The 17,477-nt window shown below is 46.5% G+C and overlaps 1 protein-coding gene across 9 annotated transcripts in view; it reads right to left on the reverse strand.

Moving 5' to 3' along the window:
* The window catches only part of TACC1 (transforming acidic coiled-coil containing protein 1), a 95,190-nt gene that overhangs the window by 7,213 nt on the left and 70,500 nt on the right, over positions 1–17,477 (reverse strand). For 4 of the 9 annotated variants that reach the window (XM_060001454.1, XM_060001457.1, XM_060001453.1 and 1 more), the window contains 6 exons: positions 15,514–15,634; positions 12,720–12,772; positions 6,011–6,136; positions 3,412–3,488; positions 1,999–2,042; positions 631–791 (listed from right to left, as the gene is read on the reverse strand). In XM_060001454.1, the coding sequence (XP_059857437.1) occupies positions 631–791; positions 1,999–2,042; positions 3,412–3,488; positions 6,011–6,136; positions 12,720–12,772; positions 15,514–15,634 (582 nt within the window). Of the gene's footprint in view, positions 1–630; positions 792–1,998; positions 2,043–3,411; positions 3,489–6,010; positions 6,137–12,719; positions 12,773–14,207; positions 15,635–17,477 lie in introns of those variants that run through there. The other 5 variants (XM_060001452.1, XM_060001456.1, XM_060001449.1 and 2 more) reach the window with 2 other exon arrangements.

The following is a 17,477-nucleotide window of genomic DNA, read 5'->3' on the forward strand; positions in this document are numbered from 1 at the left end:
TAAGACTCCATGGTAGTTTGAAACAGGCACAAATAATTCTCACTGAAGAAACTGTAGATAACTTCATGTATTAACTTTCAAGTCATACAGTAAGTTACACTGACACACCTGCTTTAGGAAGGGCAGATATTCAAAACTGAAGGGCAATCTGATCCCCATTTTAGACAAACCGGACAGTCATTTTTATGGTTAATATGAGAAAAAAAAAAAGAGTGTTCACTGCTATAAATGTGTCTTAGTGATGGTGTACAACCAGATCAAATCAATATGCCCACTTACACTAAATTTGAAACTTTACACCTACTTTCTTCCAGAATATGCAGCCTGTATTTTTCAGTGCTATGGCTTGACTCCCTTTTACTTTTACTAACATTAAATTGGTGAATAATCAAAAAGAACATTTCTAGAATTCTCCTAAGTCGGGGGGTCCCACGGTTCTTACACTCCGTGCCACACTCTGGTGGTGTCCAAGGCTTCCTGACCTGACCCAGGGGAGGAATGACCAAGACACGCCACCCAGGGGCCCCGATTCCCTGTTTCTAGGCCACCTGCACCTCTGGCAGGTGCGTTTGAAGACCCATTATCAAGAAGACACACCACCAGGGAGGCAGAAGGCAAAGGACGGGCTACCTTCTTGAACCCTTCCAGGACGCCTTTCAGGTTCTCGTATCTCCTGAACAGGTCGGAGAGGGACCTTTCCACCGAGTTTAGGTCGGCCAGGGCCTGCTCCTTCTCCATGGTCAGCTGCTGGAAGCTCTTCTGAGAGGTCATACTCGTCCTCTGTTCATCTTCTGTGAGTCATGATCAGAAGCAACGCACGTTCTCTCAACACACAGCGCACAGCCGCCCTCCCGAGCCACCAGGCAGTACGCTGGGTCGGGGAACCCAGCAGGCAAGGTAACAAAGGTTCCACCCTCAAGGACTGACTTTCTGGCGGGGGAGACATGGTGACAGGTAGGGGCGGGCTCACCCCCCGGGTGAGCAGTCTCTGCCAGAGGACAGATGGGAGTGGAGACCCAGAGGAGCTGAGGGCGTGAGCCGTGTGTCTACCCAGGCGTCAGGTGACGCGGATGGCAGAAAATATCATCTCGCCGCCTAAGTTAATGCAGGAAGACCTGACTGACTTAGGGAGTCGGTCCTTACAACAGAGGCTACAAGAGATTCTAAATGCAGTGCAGGAGGGTGAAGCGCTGTCCTTTTCTAAAGGCATCGATGGGTCTGGCGCAGGGAAAGCACCACCTGCAGCGGAGTGGGGCCGCCGCATAGAGCAGGGACGTCCCCCCGGGGGTACGAAGGACGAGGTGAGGCCGCCCACCCTGGTGCTGGAACTCGAGTGTCTGCTGTCCTCTAAAAGGAACCTAACGACAGTGATTCCCATTATTTGCAGGTTCCCTGCTCGCTATTTCTACGTGTAGCCCCCAGATCAGTATGTGTGGTGCGCCCCCGGCCGTTCGGGGACACGCGTGGAACGGCAGAGAACTGGAGTCACCTGCCGGGCACGTTCTCGGCTGAAGCCGGACAAGGCGACGCTCTGCCTCGTTTCATGCTGCAAACAAGTGTCCTTTTCAGTCTACTTAGGGCCACGTTTTTGGCATTTTTGTGCTTCCTGTTGGGGATTTTGAAATGGGCCCCAAGCCTAGACCGCAGGGCTGTCTCGTGTCCTAAGAGCCACAGGGCTGGAGGTGTCTTAGGGGGAAAACACGTGTGAGATGAGCTCTGTCCTGGCATGAACTGGCATGAACTGGCCGTAAGCTCAATGTTAATGCGTCAACAGTATACCTTAAATAAGGTGTCTTCAGACAGAAACACCCATAAGGCAAGCTTTCCTGAGGATCAGTGATTCAGTATCGGCTAATTCAGTGTTTGGGCAACTTCATCAACTACTGCAAATAACAAGAATCGCTTGTATCTCCGGGATGGACAAACTGACGCTTATATTCTGATTTGAAGATCACCTTTGGATCCCATGGCTCGTACCCTAGAAAAAAACTTCCTTACCGATCATTTGGGCAATGGTCTTCTCATACTCAGCCACAATTTTCCTTAAACAAACAAACAAACTCTTATCAGAAGAGAATTTCATTAACAATGGAAGTTGGAGAAACGCTGCCCCAAACAATTAAACACGTTAACATGTACTGACAAACTTACATAACCCAGTTACCTGCTTTGGGGCTCTCCTTTTTTGACGCTTAAACTAAGATTTGTTAATGTTCAGAAAGGTTTTTCTTGAGATTTTGTTTAACCAGGTTTTTGTTCTATTTACAGAAACAACTGCCTCCACCTTTTCTTTGCACTTGCGTGAATGACCCCAAGGCAGTACGTGAATTCTGCTTAGAGAAGGGAATCTTTTACAAAATAAGTTAATGACATTCTTGGGGCTCTTCCTGAGACACCTGACCTGAGTTCAGGCTTCCCCTGGCCCCAAACCACTCTTACAGGTAGTGGGTCCCCTCTGATTCAGATCCGGGTTTTATTTGATTGTCCTAATTCCAGAAGTACTTTAGTTATCCAAAGAGATTTAAAGATTGCCATGTCGTGTTAACCTTTCTTTTAGGGAAGTGCAGTGCTTTCCTGATCCTGCCCTGTGACGGGTGCCCCTCCCTGTGACCTCATCCCCCATCGTGAGAAGTGACCACTCCCCTGCCCCTCACGGGTGGCGCCCATCACGCTGACCCGGCATCCAAGTTCTTACGATGGCTGCTGTAAGCTCCCCAAGGTCAGGGGCCGTGCCGTCCTCCCCACCATGCCAGCACAGGGACTTACACCCGGTAAATGCTCAAAAAACCAAATAATACAAGAGCCACAAATTAGAGTGGACATATTTAAAATGTTTCTTAGTCATTCAAGTGCCGACTGCACAGTTTATAAATTAGTTATGCTCCCCAGTCTTTGATGCCATCTTTGGTTATTTCACAGCTCCTAACTCTAGGGAGTGAGCAGCAAAAATAAAAAGATTTCAGCGTAAAGTCAGTTTTGTTTCCTGTTAACATGCTTTTTATAATCTATTCCGCGGTTGTGAAATCTGAAGCTACCACGTATAATTCGTTTTAGAAATTATAGTGTTTCCATAATTGAGTAGGTCAATAAATCTCTGTATTTCTGTTATTATATCAAATATCAAATGGATATTTTTGCACAAATTGGTCTTTTCAAAAGACAAGAATTATGTGGGTTCTGCTTATTTGCAATGTTCTGAACAACCCAAAATGAGCTACAGCATTTGAATACAATAACTGGTCGGCAATCCTCAGGAAATGACACCATCAGTCACAAATCAAGGTGCAAAGAGCAAAGCCCTGGAGTTCTCAACAGCTGGTTCTGTGTAAGCAAATACTGTCATCACTTCCTTTGTATTAAATCTAAAAATGCATAAAGGTACCCACCCCTCCCCCAGACCTCCAGTCTAACCTCATCTCCAAGACTTCTTGTCGTGTTTCTTCGTATTTTGTCTTCCATTCGCTTGCCTCCATCTCTTTAGTGATTATCTAGATTATAGTGGAGATAAAGCTTGGTTTCACCTACTCAATGTCTTGAATTTAAGACTAGAGCCTGAAAACAACACACAACCAGGTCCATCTGAAGGCAGTCAATCTACATTAGGAATAAAAAAACCCTCACCATCTGTGTCTAATGCTCACGACACTGGGGAGATGCTCTCGGCTGCAGAGGATGCTGGAACGTGGTCACCGGGACGAAGGTGACCAGAACCTCTCCCAGGAAAGCTGCAAGTGGTTATTACCATCTCCAGCTCGGTCCGGGATCTGGCTATCGGCCCAGAACCCTGCTGGGTCAGGACGCCAACAGCTGAGCCATCTGTCTGGCAGAGACTCATCTTAACCAAGGGCGACGCCACAGCACCAATTTAACTAGGCTGAGAAATGAAACTGCCACCAAATCAGAGCGGGGGACGTTGGCTCGGCCGGACAGTCTCATTCTGCAGAGATTTCGGATTGGGTCAGAATAGGGCCCCGACGTTCCTCCGGGCAGAGGCATCCATCTCACCGTTGGCAAGATCTTACTCGCCGGACCAGAACCCATATTGCTGCGTTTGGGAGGCTCATGCTAACCAGAGAGAAACACTCTAAATTCATGGCCTCAAATGCCATTTGCCCTGCACAGAGCTCAGATGGGCACCTATCGTTCTCCTGTGATTACACTTCTCTGTGCTTCTTTCTAGTTGGTACAATCTTTATTTTGGTGCCATCTATCAGGATCTCAAGAACTAGAAGCCAACCTGTCTGCTTCAGGGGATCAGGCACATCTTCGATGCATCTGGTGGTCCTCTTAGAGTTTTAACTCTCAGGAGAAAGAAAAAGTCATTTTTCTCATTTACAGGATTTTGTAGGGGCCTCCTTACCACAGCGCCTGTTTTGACAACAGGACTAGCTGACACCCCTAATCACTAACTTATTGCTATGTTTTAACAGTTCGAAAGACCTAGGTCAGAGGTACTTAACCACTCTCATTATATTATAAAAATTATATAAGTCACTACACTGAGGGAATTACCTTCTTAAAAAAAAAGGTGGAATCATCAAGAAACACACAAACCAAACACATAAACTACAGCAGAGAAACACAACAGAGGAGGGAGGTAACTAATGGTAGCTAACAGTGTCTTTCATATTTTCCAGATCACCCAGGAAAGGCCTAGCAGAGATCTATTTTGAACAGAAGATGTTCAATAAACACGATACAGAGATTCGAGAGTTGAGTTCTTTAATTAAAGAATGGATGAAGGGATTATAGGCATTAAGATGTGAGAGGAAGTCTGCTGGGGACTTTTGAGAAAGTCCTGAAAAAGAGGACTTTGCTCCTAAAGAGAGGTGAATGGCGAGAATTAGACGTTTTCTAATGCTAGGCATTGATGTCTGCAGGGTGAAGCACGGAGCTGCAGCAGCCATCTTAGGACCATGAGGGGAGCTGACCTATGACATTGAAGGGGACAGGCCAGTACACTGAGGATGAAATGGCAAGAACTTAAGTCCCTGATGACCCAATTTGGCTGTGGGACACTATACAGATGTGAAAAAGAAGTAGGCATGCGGGCTTCCCTGGTGGTGCAGTGGTTAAGAATCTGCCTGCCAATGCAGGGGACACGGGTTCGAACCCTAGTCTGGGAAGATCCCATATGCTGTGGAGCAACTAAGCCCATGCGCCACAACGACTGAGCCTGCGTGCGGCAACTACTGAAGCCCGTGCGCCTAGAGCCCATACTCTGCAACAAGAGAAGCCACTGCAATGAGAAGCCCACGCACCGCAATGAAGAGTAGCCCCCGCTCGCCGTAACTAGAGAAAGCCCGCACGCAGCAACGAAGACCCAATGCAGCCAAAAAACTAAATCGATAAAATAAATAAATAAAAAAAATAATAATAAATAAATAAATTTATAAAAAGACAAAGAAGTAGGCATGCATTAAATACTAATATGGAATGATCACCATGATGTATTTTTAAGTGAGAAAAGCAAGGTACAGAATGGTATATGCAGTATTCTACCATTTGTCTAAAAGAGGGAAGAAAAGACACGTGTATTTATAATTGCTTGTTTCTGAATAAAATAACTCTGAAAGGAAAAAAAACAAGAAAAAAAAGAATGGATGAAGGTAGGAAACAATGTTACATTCCTGCAAGTCTAGAATTTAAGAAACTTTTAGGCAGGAGCATATATCCTCTGTGAAATGAAGGTGCTGATTTAGTTACATACGTGGGTAAAGTTGGCAAAATGCGGTATGTACAACTTCAGGGCTAAAAGATAAAGAAGTGCACAAAAGTTCTCAAGGATGTTTCCAAGCGTCAGCTTTGCCCTCTGGATACCAGGAGGCCAGGAATCCAGCTCCAGTGAGGCATTTTACAGGTAGCCCTTGATACGAGCTACAGGTGGAGGAAACAGGGACTTCCAGCCGGGGAGAAAGAACTCAAGCCAGCAGAGATGGAAGCTACCCACTGGCACACGGGCTTTACAAAGAAACGGAGCCAGAAGTGGACGCAGCGAGGAAGCCTTTACCTCTTCTCGTATCAGGGTGAGCACGGCAGTCTTGTCTGATTCACTGAGGCAGATGCCGTCCAGCGGGCTCTCCCCTCCACAGGCCACGGACACAGGGCCCTTCTCCCCCAGGGACTCCAGCAGTGCCTGTTGGGGGAGAGGGCACACGTAAGACGTCCGCTCTTCAGCTTCTTAACCCCAAATATCCTCTGATAACTTCCTCCTGAAGAAACCGATCACACCCTTTAAAAAACACGTTTCAAGGGGAAAAAACAGCAGGGGAGGCTTAAAAAGAAAGCACCTAGTTACAGCACGATCTGAAGGAAAACCCGTTCTAATGAATATCAGGGAGGCCTTAGCTTCTGTTTTAACGGACGGCCTAGAGAAGTTTTCTTCTCATCCAAAAAGGAGACAGTGTAATTATAGAGGTCAGTCACCAGAGAGTCATGTGCATAAAAGAGAAAACCATCTGTGGTTAATGTCTCGTGAACCTGTGGATCTCTGGGGATGATGAGTTCCATGTAAATAAATTCCCAGAAAAGTGTCAACCTTTTCACATATAGATGCTTTGTGTGTACTATTATTTGGCCACTTTGGATGGAAATGTTTCTAAAATGACTTTCAGGCCTAAGCAGGTAGAAATGGCAAATATATGTGAACTCTGACCCCACCCCGGGATGGTTCAGGATCACAGGGAATTTCAGTGGCCCCGAGGGCTGGCACGTGGAGATGTTGTCACGTGCACAGACGCCAGGGTCTGGGCTGCATTTCCATGTCCTGGGTCTTCCCGACACTGAGTTTTCAGTTCCCTTCCGTCAACATGTCACCTTCTGAGGTGCCAGATTGATTTTTGCCATAAACCTGGGTTCCCGGGAGCCACATTCAGTTGCGATTTTGTTTTTCACAAGAACGTGGGCTTTGTACCATTTTTTTCCCTAAAAAGCATTTTTGGGGGTTATTTCCTTCCCACCTATGTTAACTTTCTGTATAAATGGGGGAAAAAGCTGATCTAATAACACCCAAAATGCCCGCCAAGGTGACCTGGGAATCTTTTTTTAAAAAAATTATTAGAGTTAGGGTTAGGATTAGGGAATAATCTTAATAATCTTCAATGTCAGCATAACTGATTAGTTACTGACTGCAATCAATTGGGCTCTGGTAACTTGTTTGAATCGAGCTTGAACAGGAAGTCCAAGGTCAATGTAGACCAGTGGTTTTTAAACTTTGCAGGGTCATTATGGACTCACCCTCTCTCTAGAAAATGCTCAAGAACACGCACATAAATTTCACCTCGATCTTCATTGCCCGCAGCCAAGGGTCCAATAGACCAACCCCTGGCTGAGGCCACAGGAAAGGGAAAACGCAAAAGCCACGAGCCGGCAGTGCCCGTTCCAGCACCATCTGGGGGAGGCCAGCCCACCATGCTGACAGAAGCCCGAGGCCCCCCAGAAACACCTTCTATCCTGGGGGAGCTCCATCACCAGAGCCAGAAGCTACTAGGGGCCGGCAGCCCTAACATGGCCCCCAATGACCCCACCCCCTGTACGAGTCCTTTTGGGTAGCCTCCTCCCCTTGAGTTAGGCTGGACCCAGTGACCCTCGTCTAAAGCACAGAAAGTGGTAAAGTCATGCGGTGTCACTCGTTGACAAAGAGGCGCCGGCTGTGAGAAGCTCTGTGGAGAGGCCACGTGGCAAGGAACGGCCGTCTCTGCCAACGGCCAAGTGAGACAGCTTGGAAACAGATCCACCCAAGTTGAGCCTGGAGGTGACTCCAGCCCTGGTCAGTACCCTGAGAGCGGCTGGGGAGAGACCCCGAGTCAGAGGCACTCACTGAAGCTGCCCCAGGACTCCCAACCCAGAAAGGATGAGATCGTGATCGTTTGCTGTCGGTCGCTGACACACTGGACATCTGACTCATCCCCCCACCTTCCCTGCCACAATGCCCATCAAGACTCCTCCCAACCACCCCGCTTCCTGTGTAACCTGCCTACTAGGTCCAGCCCACACATTTGCTTCATCTCATCACATTTCCGATTCTAAATTATTACATTTTAAATCAGTCTTTTGTTTTTATTATTCTAAATCAGAATCCCTAAGACAAGTCAACTCTGGGAAGCTGGTCCCCTGTGCCTTCCGTGACCCTCACGTTAGCAAGAGTTTGGGAAATAAGCCAAGTTTTCTTAGTAAGGGAAATATTGTCTGTTCTGGAGGTCTGCATCTCACTCATCCTCGAGGGGATAAATGAATTCAGTCTGCCCACTTGTTTAACAACTTCGCTCTAACAAATGAGGTGCCTGGAAGCAGCAGCGTTCCGAGCTGGAAGATCAGGCCTTAGATGGGGACAAATACACCTGGACGAGTGGCTCTGCAGCCGGCAGCTCTCCCGGCCACTCCCTCTGCCTGGCCGGACGCCACAAGCCCCATGGCTCAAAATGCAACAGCTCTTACGAGGAATTTATAGCTGTGGCCTATTTTAGCTGCCTTTTCCAGTCCTCTAGGATTTATTTAGCTTTTTACATTCCGCAGTCCTTTATACTGTTTATCAAACAGCACAGAAAGCCTACAGAATCTACCATCACCAACAACTGGCCTGACCATCTCTTCCTGGGCTGGGCAATCTAGTACGTGTTTAATAAAGATGCTAAACCAATCAGATCAATCACATCCTTCCAAAAGGGTCCTGCTTCACATCCCCTGGTCTTTCTCCCTGTCCCACAAAGCATTCACCCTTGAGGACCCACAAAGACCTGTCTACAGACAGTGGGACCCAGGGGAGTCTTGGCTGTAAGTTCACAGTGAGCGCAGATGGCACAAAGTAATTCTCTGCTCACGTCCTTGCGATGAGAGAAATCAGGATCCCTAATCTGTCAGGCTCATCCCATTTGTCCTTGAACCTGTTAGAGCAGCGTCCCCCCTGCCACTTCTAACGGAGACACACTGGAAAAGCCAAGTGAACTCAACTTTTAAGAAGTTTAAGATTTCTTTGAAAAAATAGCAGATTGACTCCTGCTAGATGCTGTAGACCAGCAGCTGAAAGGAGAGATGACCACCCTCCGCTCTTAGTTACTTGGCCCTGGCCGCCCCCTGGTGCTGGGCAGAGACTGCAACAGGAATGCCCTTCAGAGCAACACCCAGAGGCATACAGAGGCAGAGGCTAGACTAAACAGACTTCTTTTTTTTTTGCGGTTCGCGGGCCCCTCACTGTTGGGGCCCCTCCCGCTGCAGAGCACAGGCTCTGGACACGCAGGCTCAGCGGCCATGGCTCACAGGCCCAGCCGCCCCACAGCATGCGGGATCTTCCTGGACCAGGACACAAATCCGTGTCCCCTGAATCGGCAGGCGGACTCTCAACCACTGCGCCACCAGGGAAGCCCTAAACAGACTTCTTAGTCAGTGTTTTGAATATTGCAAGTTCTTTATGCAATGCTGATTCAGCGTTCTAAGGAAGTAGGAAGTAGAAATTAATTTACTTCTGCAAGTTCAACTGGAGTTACCGTTCAAAGATGACAACCCAGGACGTGGTCTTTGCAGGGGGCTCTGGAGACAAGGCTTCCCCCATCTTCTCTCTCCCGCTCTCCCCCAGCTTTCCCGCCAACGTCACGCCACCACACAGCAGCTCAGGGCTTTCTGGCTCCGCCTTGCACATTACCCCTTCCCCGCATCTTCACAACCCCCCTGCCGAGGCAGGGAGGTGGGGCTAACTCTGTGGATGAATAACTGGGGAATGTGCAAGCGTAACCGGGGCGTTTCAAGAATGTGGGTAAACCTCCCCAATCTGCAGACCAGTGCCTGGGCCCCTCAACACAGACTTCGACCATCCCTTTGCCATTTTTACACACAGAAAAGACTAGACGACGCTCCCACAGTACCTGGAAAACGTCACAGGAAATTGGTTTCCCTAAGGGCATGACCAGGCAGTTTGGGGAGCGGAGGGTGGAGTCTCATCCTTTTGTGGGGAGGACCCCCTCCCACAGATGTGGGGGACACTTCACTACTTGCAGAATGGTGGCCTCAATGGCTCCTCAAAGTGACTGTGTCATCAGCCACGGTGGCTGTGCTGGGAATGACTACAAGACCCGGCTCCCAGAGACCACCGTCACTGCTGTGTAATGCTCCTGACAGGGGACCACGCTCCAAGTCCCTGACCCCTGGGTGCATGTCCTCCTTCTGCCCGGCGCCCACGGCTCCCTCGCCCACCCTTACGTCCCTTACTCTGTGTCCTCCAGGGAGACACCGTGGGTCGCAGTCCAACGGTGAGTCACGAGAACGGTTACTCGGACAAGCAACGTGCATTAAAATAAATGGAATAGAATAGAAGAAATCAGAGTGAGCCACAGGAAGAGAGGCAGATACTGTTCTGTGCAATTTGTTTGGTAACAATACAAACGCGTGTGTTGAGATGTGCCACACGTACCTACGAGCCAGGATGCAAAGTGTATTCTTACTGTGGCTCCAGGTTCAGAACGTTTCTGTCACAACTTCACCTAATCCTTCAGCTTCAACTATGCTCTGTGTCCTAAGGGCGCTCAGATCTACTGAAGCCAACCTTGACCTTTCCTGAGCTCACGCTGTGTGCTTCTCACTGCCTACGGGAAATGTGAACCGAGAAGCTGGTCTCACAGATGTCTCAAAGCCACACGTCTAAAACTGAACTTCTACGATTCTGCACCTCCTCTGTACTCCTGATGTACTGGCTCCAGCCGTGTTCACTGTGGTCGGTGCTGGGGTACAGGGGCCAGCACACAGTCACGGTTCCAACCCGTGGGGCAGGCGGGGAGAAGAGAAAGTACCTCCAAGGGGCGGGCCCACAGCAGTGAACCAAAGCCCGTTTGGCTGGGCAAGGGTCTGGCGTGGGAAGGAGGCAGGGGCGGCGTAGAAAGCCGCGGAGGCCACAGCAGAGTCTGAGCTCAGCCTACAGACAAGGGAAGCCAACGGAAGGGTTTAAGCAAAGAGGAACAACTCTGGCTGATGGAAGAGGAGGACAGAATAGCCTCGGGAACAGGGAGATTCATTAGGAAACTGCCACCATGCTTAAAAAGACCGGTGGTGGCCACGGGCTGGACAAAAGTGACAGATTTACAACATCTGCTTTCTGGACGTGGAAACCACAGACCCTACGTGTGGGAATACAGAGGACGGGGGAGTCCAAGAGGACCCCGGGGTTGTGGCTTAGACGACGAGGTGGACAGCGGTGCCACCTGTCGAGACGAGGCCCCTCTGGGCTTGGTCATCAGCAACGCCGACCACTCAGATGTTCAAGGCGGAAACCTCGATGGCCTTCAGCGACTTTCTGCAACCTCCACCTCAGCCACCACGTACACCCCGGAAGCCACCAAGTAGTGACGGTTCTACCTGCTAAGTCCCAGCCTCTGTCCCATCCTCTGATTGACTACCGATCATGATGCTCCCTACTTCAACCCCCAGGAGAGTCCTCTGCTGCGTTTCCATGAATTCCAAGGCTCCCGGCACGATGTCTAGGGCCCCAGTGGCCTGGCTCTCACCTACCACACGCACAGTATCCTCCGATCACGTGAGATTATTCGTCCCTACAACTCCTTATAAAGCCCACGCTTCTTCTCACTCCCTGTCTTTGCACAGTACAACTCTCCTGCCCAGAACACCCGTCATTGCCTTATCTACCTGGCAAACCCCATTCTTCCTTTAAAACTTAGTTCAAGTGAGGAACCCAGAAGACCCCACCTTAACCACGTGATCAGTTAATTCCACCAATAATGGGATGCACTGATACCCATGAGGTCCCTTCTGATGCATTCGTGCCCAAAATGTGTAAACTGAATTTAATCATGAGGAAACACTCGACGAGACCAAATTGGAAGGTATTCTACAAAACAACTAACCAGCGCTCTTGAAAAGAGCCAAGGTCCGGAAGGACACAGACAGACTGAGGAACTGTCACAGATTAAAGGAGATTGAGAACATGGGCACTGAATGCCTTGTGGTGTCCTGCCCTGGATCCTGTGCCAGAGAAAGGACACTAGTGGGGTAGCTGGTAAGACCTGGATACGGTTTACAGAGCAGACAATAATACCGTACCAGCGTGTACTGATTCTGATTACAGGAGAGGTTAAAGTTTCAGGAGCATGGGTGCAAGAGTTATAGGAATTCTTTGTACTATTTTTGTAAGCCTGAAAGTTAAAAAGAAAAAAAATTGTTTTTAATTAGCTCAAATCCAGCCTTCCTGGCACATGCCGCGCGGTGGGTCAGCCCAGTCCTGGGGACACATCCTGGTGTAACATTCACCACAGGGTAACCCTGGTTTCCATTTTGTAATCTACAACCGGGGCTGCTCGAAAGAAATACAATGTAAGCCATATGTAATTTAAAAATTCTCAGTAGCCACATTTAAAGGGTGAAAAAAAACAGGTGAAATTAATTTTAATAATATAGTTTCGTTAACTCAATAGATCCAAAACATCAACATGTTATCAGTATAAAAAGTTAGAGACATTTTATTTTCCCTTCTTTTCGGCGCTAAGTCGTCAAATGCTGGTTGCACTTTACACTTGGAGGACATCTCAGGACGTCCAGCTACAGGTCCAAGTACTAGTGGTCACCCTCCGAGACGCCTCAAGTGAAGGAGCTGTGCTTTATTTTTGTCTTATGCCCGTCACCAGACACAGACTAGAATTTAATTAGAGTTAACATGGGCTTCAAAACAAACACTGAACCCCCCGTGCTCACACCCCTCCCCCACGAGCCTGGGGACTCACGGGCACGGCGGGTCCATCCTTCTCCATCTGTTGGCACGTCTCCTTCTCAGTGCCTAAAACACAGAGAGTCATTTTTAGAGTCATCCCAAGAGGTTGTGCCTTTCCTTCCCACCAAGAGACTCTGGGAGACCCCAGCGCAGGCCCGTAAGGACATCTAAGGGCCCCTGAACAGCATCTCAAGATCTCGGAAGACGCGCTACATTCTGCTGACCACTGCGCTGTCTGTGTTCAGGGTCCAAAACATCCAGAGGACAGAGGAGCTTACGGTCCGTCGGCCTCAGACGGAAGCACGTCCTCAGGTGGAGAGAACGGCAAGGCTGCCCCCTTGTGTCCATGAAAAGTTTTGCAAGTGAGTTGGACTAACCACAGGGTCATTTCAGAAAGAGGAGAAACTGTTAACGCTGAAAGCTATTTTATTACCAAGTTGGAGTGAATCTGAATTCCAGCCCTGAAGGGTACGTCAGTGGAATTAATGTAGCAGATAAAACAAAAACCTAAATTTCAATGCCTGAACACTAAATTCATTATCCTCCCCACACCCTTCAAGCTGGTTTTCTCGGCTCCGCTCTACCACCAGAGTCAACGCGTACAAAAAACCACCACGATGCTTTTTCTGATTAAAGGAACATGCACTCGTTGAAGAAAATTTTTAAATATGTAAAAACACATAAAATGCTAAAGCTACAATCCTCCACCTGCAATCGCAAATGACTCCTTTAGTGCACTGTCGAGAGTGAATTATTGAGAACACAAATGTGACCATCACTACTTCGCTTAAAAACCTTCAGTGGCTCCTCTATATTGATAAAGCCCCAAGTCCTCAGGACAACCCCGGGTTCCCACGTGCCCTGTACTCACGGACGGCTACTGGGCATTTTACCTGTGTGGCAGGTTCCTTCCCATCCCTGTGAGAGACCCCTTGGGGTGCATCTTCGTATTTATCTATCAAGACCCAGGCTGAAGGTGATATCCCAGGACACAGTTCACCCACCCCACATGACCAGGGCCCCTGCTCGCTCCCACGATGTGGCTAATCAGTTACAAACAGTGTTAACGGGAGCTGTTCTGTTAGCAGAACCCCAGCTCATGAAGTTTCTGCCAAAGGAATTTCCTCCTAGTGAGGAAGGATATAATTCAACAAACATGGACCACGCACCTGCACTAGAGGAAAATCGAAGATGAATCACTCATAGTCCTTAACCTCAAGAAGTTTATCAAAGATAACCTTCCATCAAATATAACCTTCCATAACTAATACATGGAACGTACGAAGAAATGCTGTGGGAGCCAAGTGTCCTTTTTGAGACAGACCGCCAAGGATGGGCAGAATCTCTACAGGACAATGGTGAAGAAAGGCATTTCATATACAAGAAGTAAGTGTAGGTATGAGAGTCCTAAGGGTAAGCCTGTGCAATGGGTAAAGGGGCACAAAAGGAAATGGCAGACGGGGTCTTCGGAGAAAACATCAGAGCAGAAAAGAGGCCTGGGAGGAAATGTGGAACAGTGCCTGGAATGTTTATTTTACAGACGGGAAACAGACCTGGGTAGGTGGGGAGATAACTCACAAAGTCCAGATTTCCACCTGCTTCTCTGGTTTGAGGATAGATCATTATTTTTGAAATTCTAAGTATAAAAGCTCCACACCGAACTATGTTGCCAAAGACCTGAGTTTCTAATAATGTTTAATGGAGTTGGGAACACGGTGCCAAGTGCTTCACAATGAAGGTTAAGGCCGCAGATACAACCTGGGACCTGGAAAAGGGCCTCAGATTTAGAATATTCTAAAGAGGAAACCAGCACTAAGCTTCAGCACAGGTTGGTCTAGGCCCTTGTGAGAACATGAAGAAGCATCAGTCTTTTTCAATCCACCATGTCTGCACGCAGGAAAACTTACAATAGTTGAAGGTAATGAAAACCATTTCTTCACACGTTAGCCTTGTGGTTAAAAGACCGTGAAGCCAAGACTGCTGGGAACTCGGACCCTAGTCCACCACTTACTAGACAGGAGACCGTGGCCGAGATCCTTAACTTCTGTCTCACTTTCCCCCTCTGATAATGGGGAAAAGAATGCTGCCTAATATGAAATAGATAAAAAACAAGGAGCTACTGTATGGCACAGGGAGCTATGTTCAATATCTTGTAATAACCTATAATGGAAAAGAATCTGAAAAAACATATGTAACTCAATCAGTTTGCTGTACACCTGAAACTAAGACAACATTGTAAATCAACTGTACTTCAATTTAAAAAGAAACAAAAAAAAAAACCAAAAAAACAAACGCTACCTAGTGAGGAGACATGAGTTACTACACGTAAAACACTTAAAACAGTGCCTGCATGTGGAAGCAACTATACCTGTTAGTCGTTATTATTTCTAGAAGGGAAACCAGGAGCCCAATAATCCCAACATGGTTCCAGGTCGCTACACGTGAAGATGTGGCCAGACTGAAATAATGAGGAAAGAATTCAAGCAGTCTGATACATCAGTGTCTCCGTACATCCTGCCACTCAGATCCATACGTCCCTGGCGCTCCACTGACACCCTTTTGTGTCTCTTCTCCAGGCAAAGAAGCAAAGCACAGACCAGCAGCCTAAACCTATCCATCAAGGGACCCGCTCTCTAATCTCTTTAAAGTGTCTCCTGCCCTGGGCTTCCAGGCATTTCTATGCTTATGTACGTAAAAGAGATGAAGATTTGCTTCCATACCTGCTTCTGAGGATGAAAACGCATGATTTATGGCAGACACGGGAACATTGGAACATTCAAAGTACTCCAGGTCGTCCTCTGGCTCACCTTTCCCCTCGGCCCCAATGGGTTTCTGACCAGATGACGTGGACGCCAGCTTCTCCTCGTCGGTAGCATGGCCATCCCTGTTAGAAATGTCTGAAATCTGGGAGATCACTGCTCCTTCATCCTGGGAAAGGCAACAGATGAGATGCTACCGTTTAGGAGGGCAAGCAGTGGGGAAAGCGACATCTCAGGAAGAGCAAAGCAGCCGCCATTCCATACGGATGTTCTCCACGAATCTGGGTACCAACCAAGAAGAAGCTGCAGCCCCTCAACCATGGAAGGTTGTATTTTCTAGGGCCTACCTTCTGTAATTCACACCTGAGGTTTAAAAAATTAAGCTTTTCTAGCCTAAATTTATAAGCAACAAGTTGAAGTGGCTGAAGAAAAGAGTTTTCATACATTTTGCTCATATAGATAGATCCTAGACTTTTCTGGAAAATTTATGCACCCCACTGTATTTTCAGGTGATATCTAAAAACCTTTCACTACGAGCTTAAGTAGTCACAAATGCTATAATATCTGCTACATATTATTTATTTGTTTGCTTGTTTACTTATCTCTCCTTCCAGTTTTACTGAGATATAATTGACGTAACAGCGCTGTGTAACTTTAAGAGGTACAGCATAATGATATGACTTACGTACATCATGAAATTATCACAGTAAGTTTGGAGACCATCCATCCTCTCACACAGATACAAAAGAAAAGAAAAAAATTTTATTATATTTTAAATACTGACTTGGCTTATTAATTCAATTTAGTTACTCTAGTGATTTGATACTTTACCATCTGTTTAAAATCGAACATGAATAAGCCCTTTAATAGTCAGAAATTTACATCATTCCTTTTCCTCTCTGAATTTGTATTTCCTTGCTACTTCCATCAAGAAATTATCCCAAAGAAATGCATTTGGTTTCAAGTTTTTTAAAGTTCTCCTATTACATTTGTTTAAAAAAATTTTTTTAATCTTTTTTTACAACCATAAGTCTCTAAGTGTTAACATTTTTTCTTCTGGGGGGTTATCACTACAATTACAAAGGCACTATTTACTCTAAAAGTTTTACAATGTTTGGTAAGTACAATCAAACACAGAAGTAAAATTTTTAAAAAATGGAAATCGATGACAATATTTTGTTGCACCAATTTTAAAAAGCTTTTACAAGGTAATACGTGTTATTTTTCTGGAGCAAAAATCAAACGTAAATTTTTCATAGTTCTTGCTGCCTCTGCTTTAGCAGCATTTGAAGGTGGAAACTTCATACATTTGTAACAGATGAAGAATAAATCAAATTACAAATCTTTTTTTTTTTTTAAATCTTAAACCACGTACCAAGTTTTTGGTCCAAATCGCGTAAGATAAGTTAAACTTAAAATGCAATGACTGTATTTCTGTAATCATGGTTAGGCTGGAATAAAGTTTTAAAAAGGAAGAAAAAAAAGGACTTCATTGCAATCAAATGGGTCCGGGTTTTCTTTTGTTTGCTTGTGTGTGTGTGTGTTTGTTTCCCAATTAATTATATAGTCATGGACAAATATTTATTGCTGGAATGAAACAAAGGTCAGCATCAATTTGATTCCTGTTTTCCATTTTTATAATTATAATCAAGAAGCCAGAAGCCTTACTAATACAAATAAATAGGTGAAACAGAACGAAGTTTGTAATAGAAATGTCTCAGTTCTTTGAACTCCTTTCCAAATTATGTTCCAAAAAATTCTATCATCAATAATTATCTTTTTTTTTTCCTCTTGGGCCATGTCGTGCTGCATGGGGGACCTTAATTCCCCAACCAGGGATCAAGCCCGAGCCCCCTGCAGTGGAAGCGTGGAGTCCTAACCACTGGACCACCGGGGAAGTCCAAATAATTATCTTTTTAATTGAGATATAACTGACATATCACGGTGTCAAAAATTATTTTTAATAATCAGCTGACAATTCAGGTTCTCCTAACTTGCTAAAAGCAATGAAC

The sequence above is a fragment of the Delphinus delphis genome, chromosome 21, assembly GCF_949987515.2.
Source record: "Delphinus delphis chromosome 21, mDelDel1.2, whole genome shotgun sequence".
NCBI classification, from domain to species: domain Eukaryota; kingdom Metazoa; phylum Chordata; class Mammalia; order Artiodactyla; family Delphinidae; genus Delphinus; species Delphinus delphis.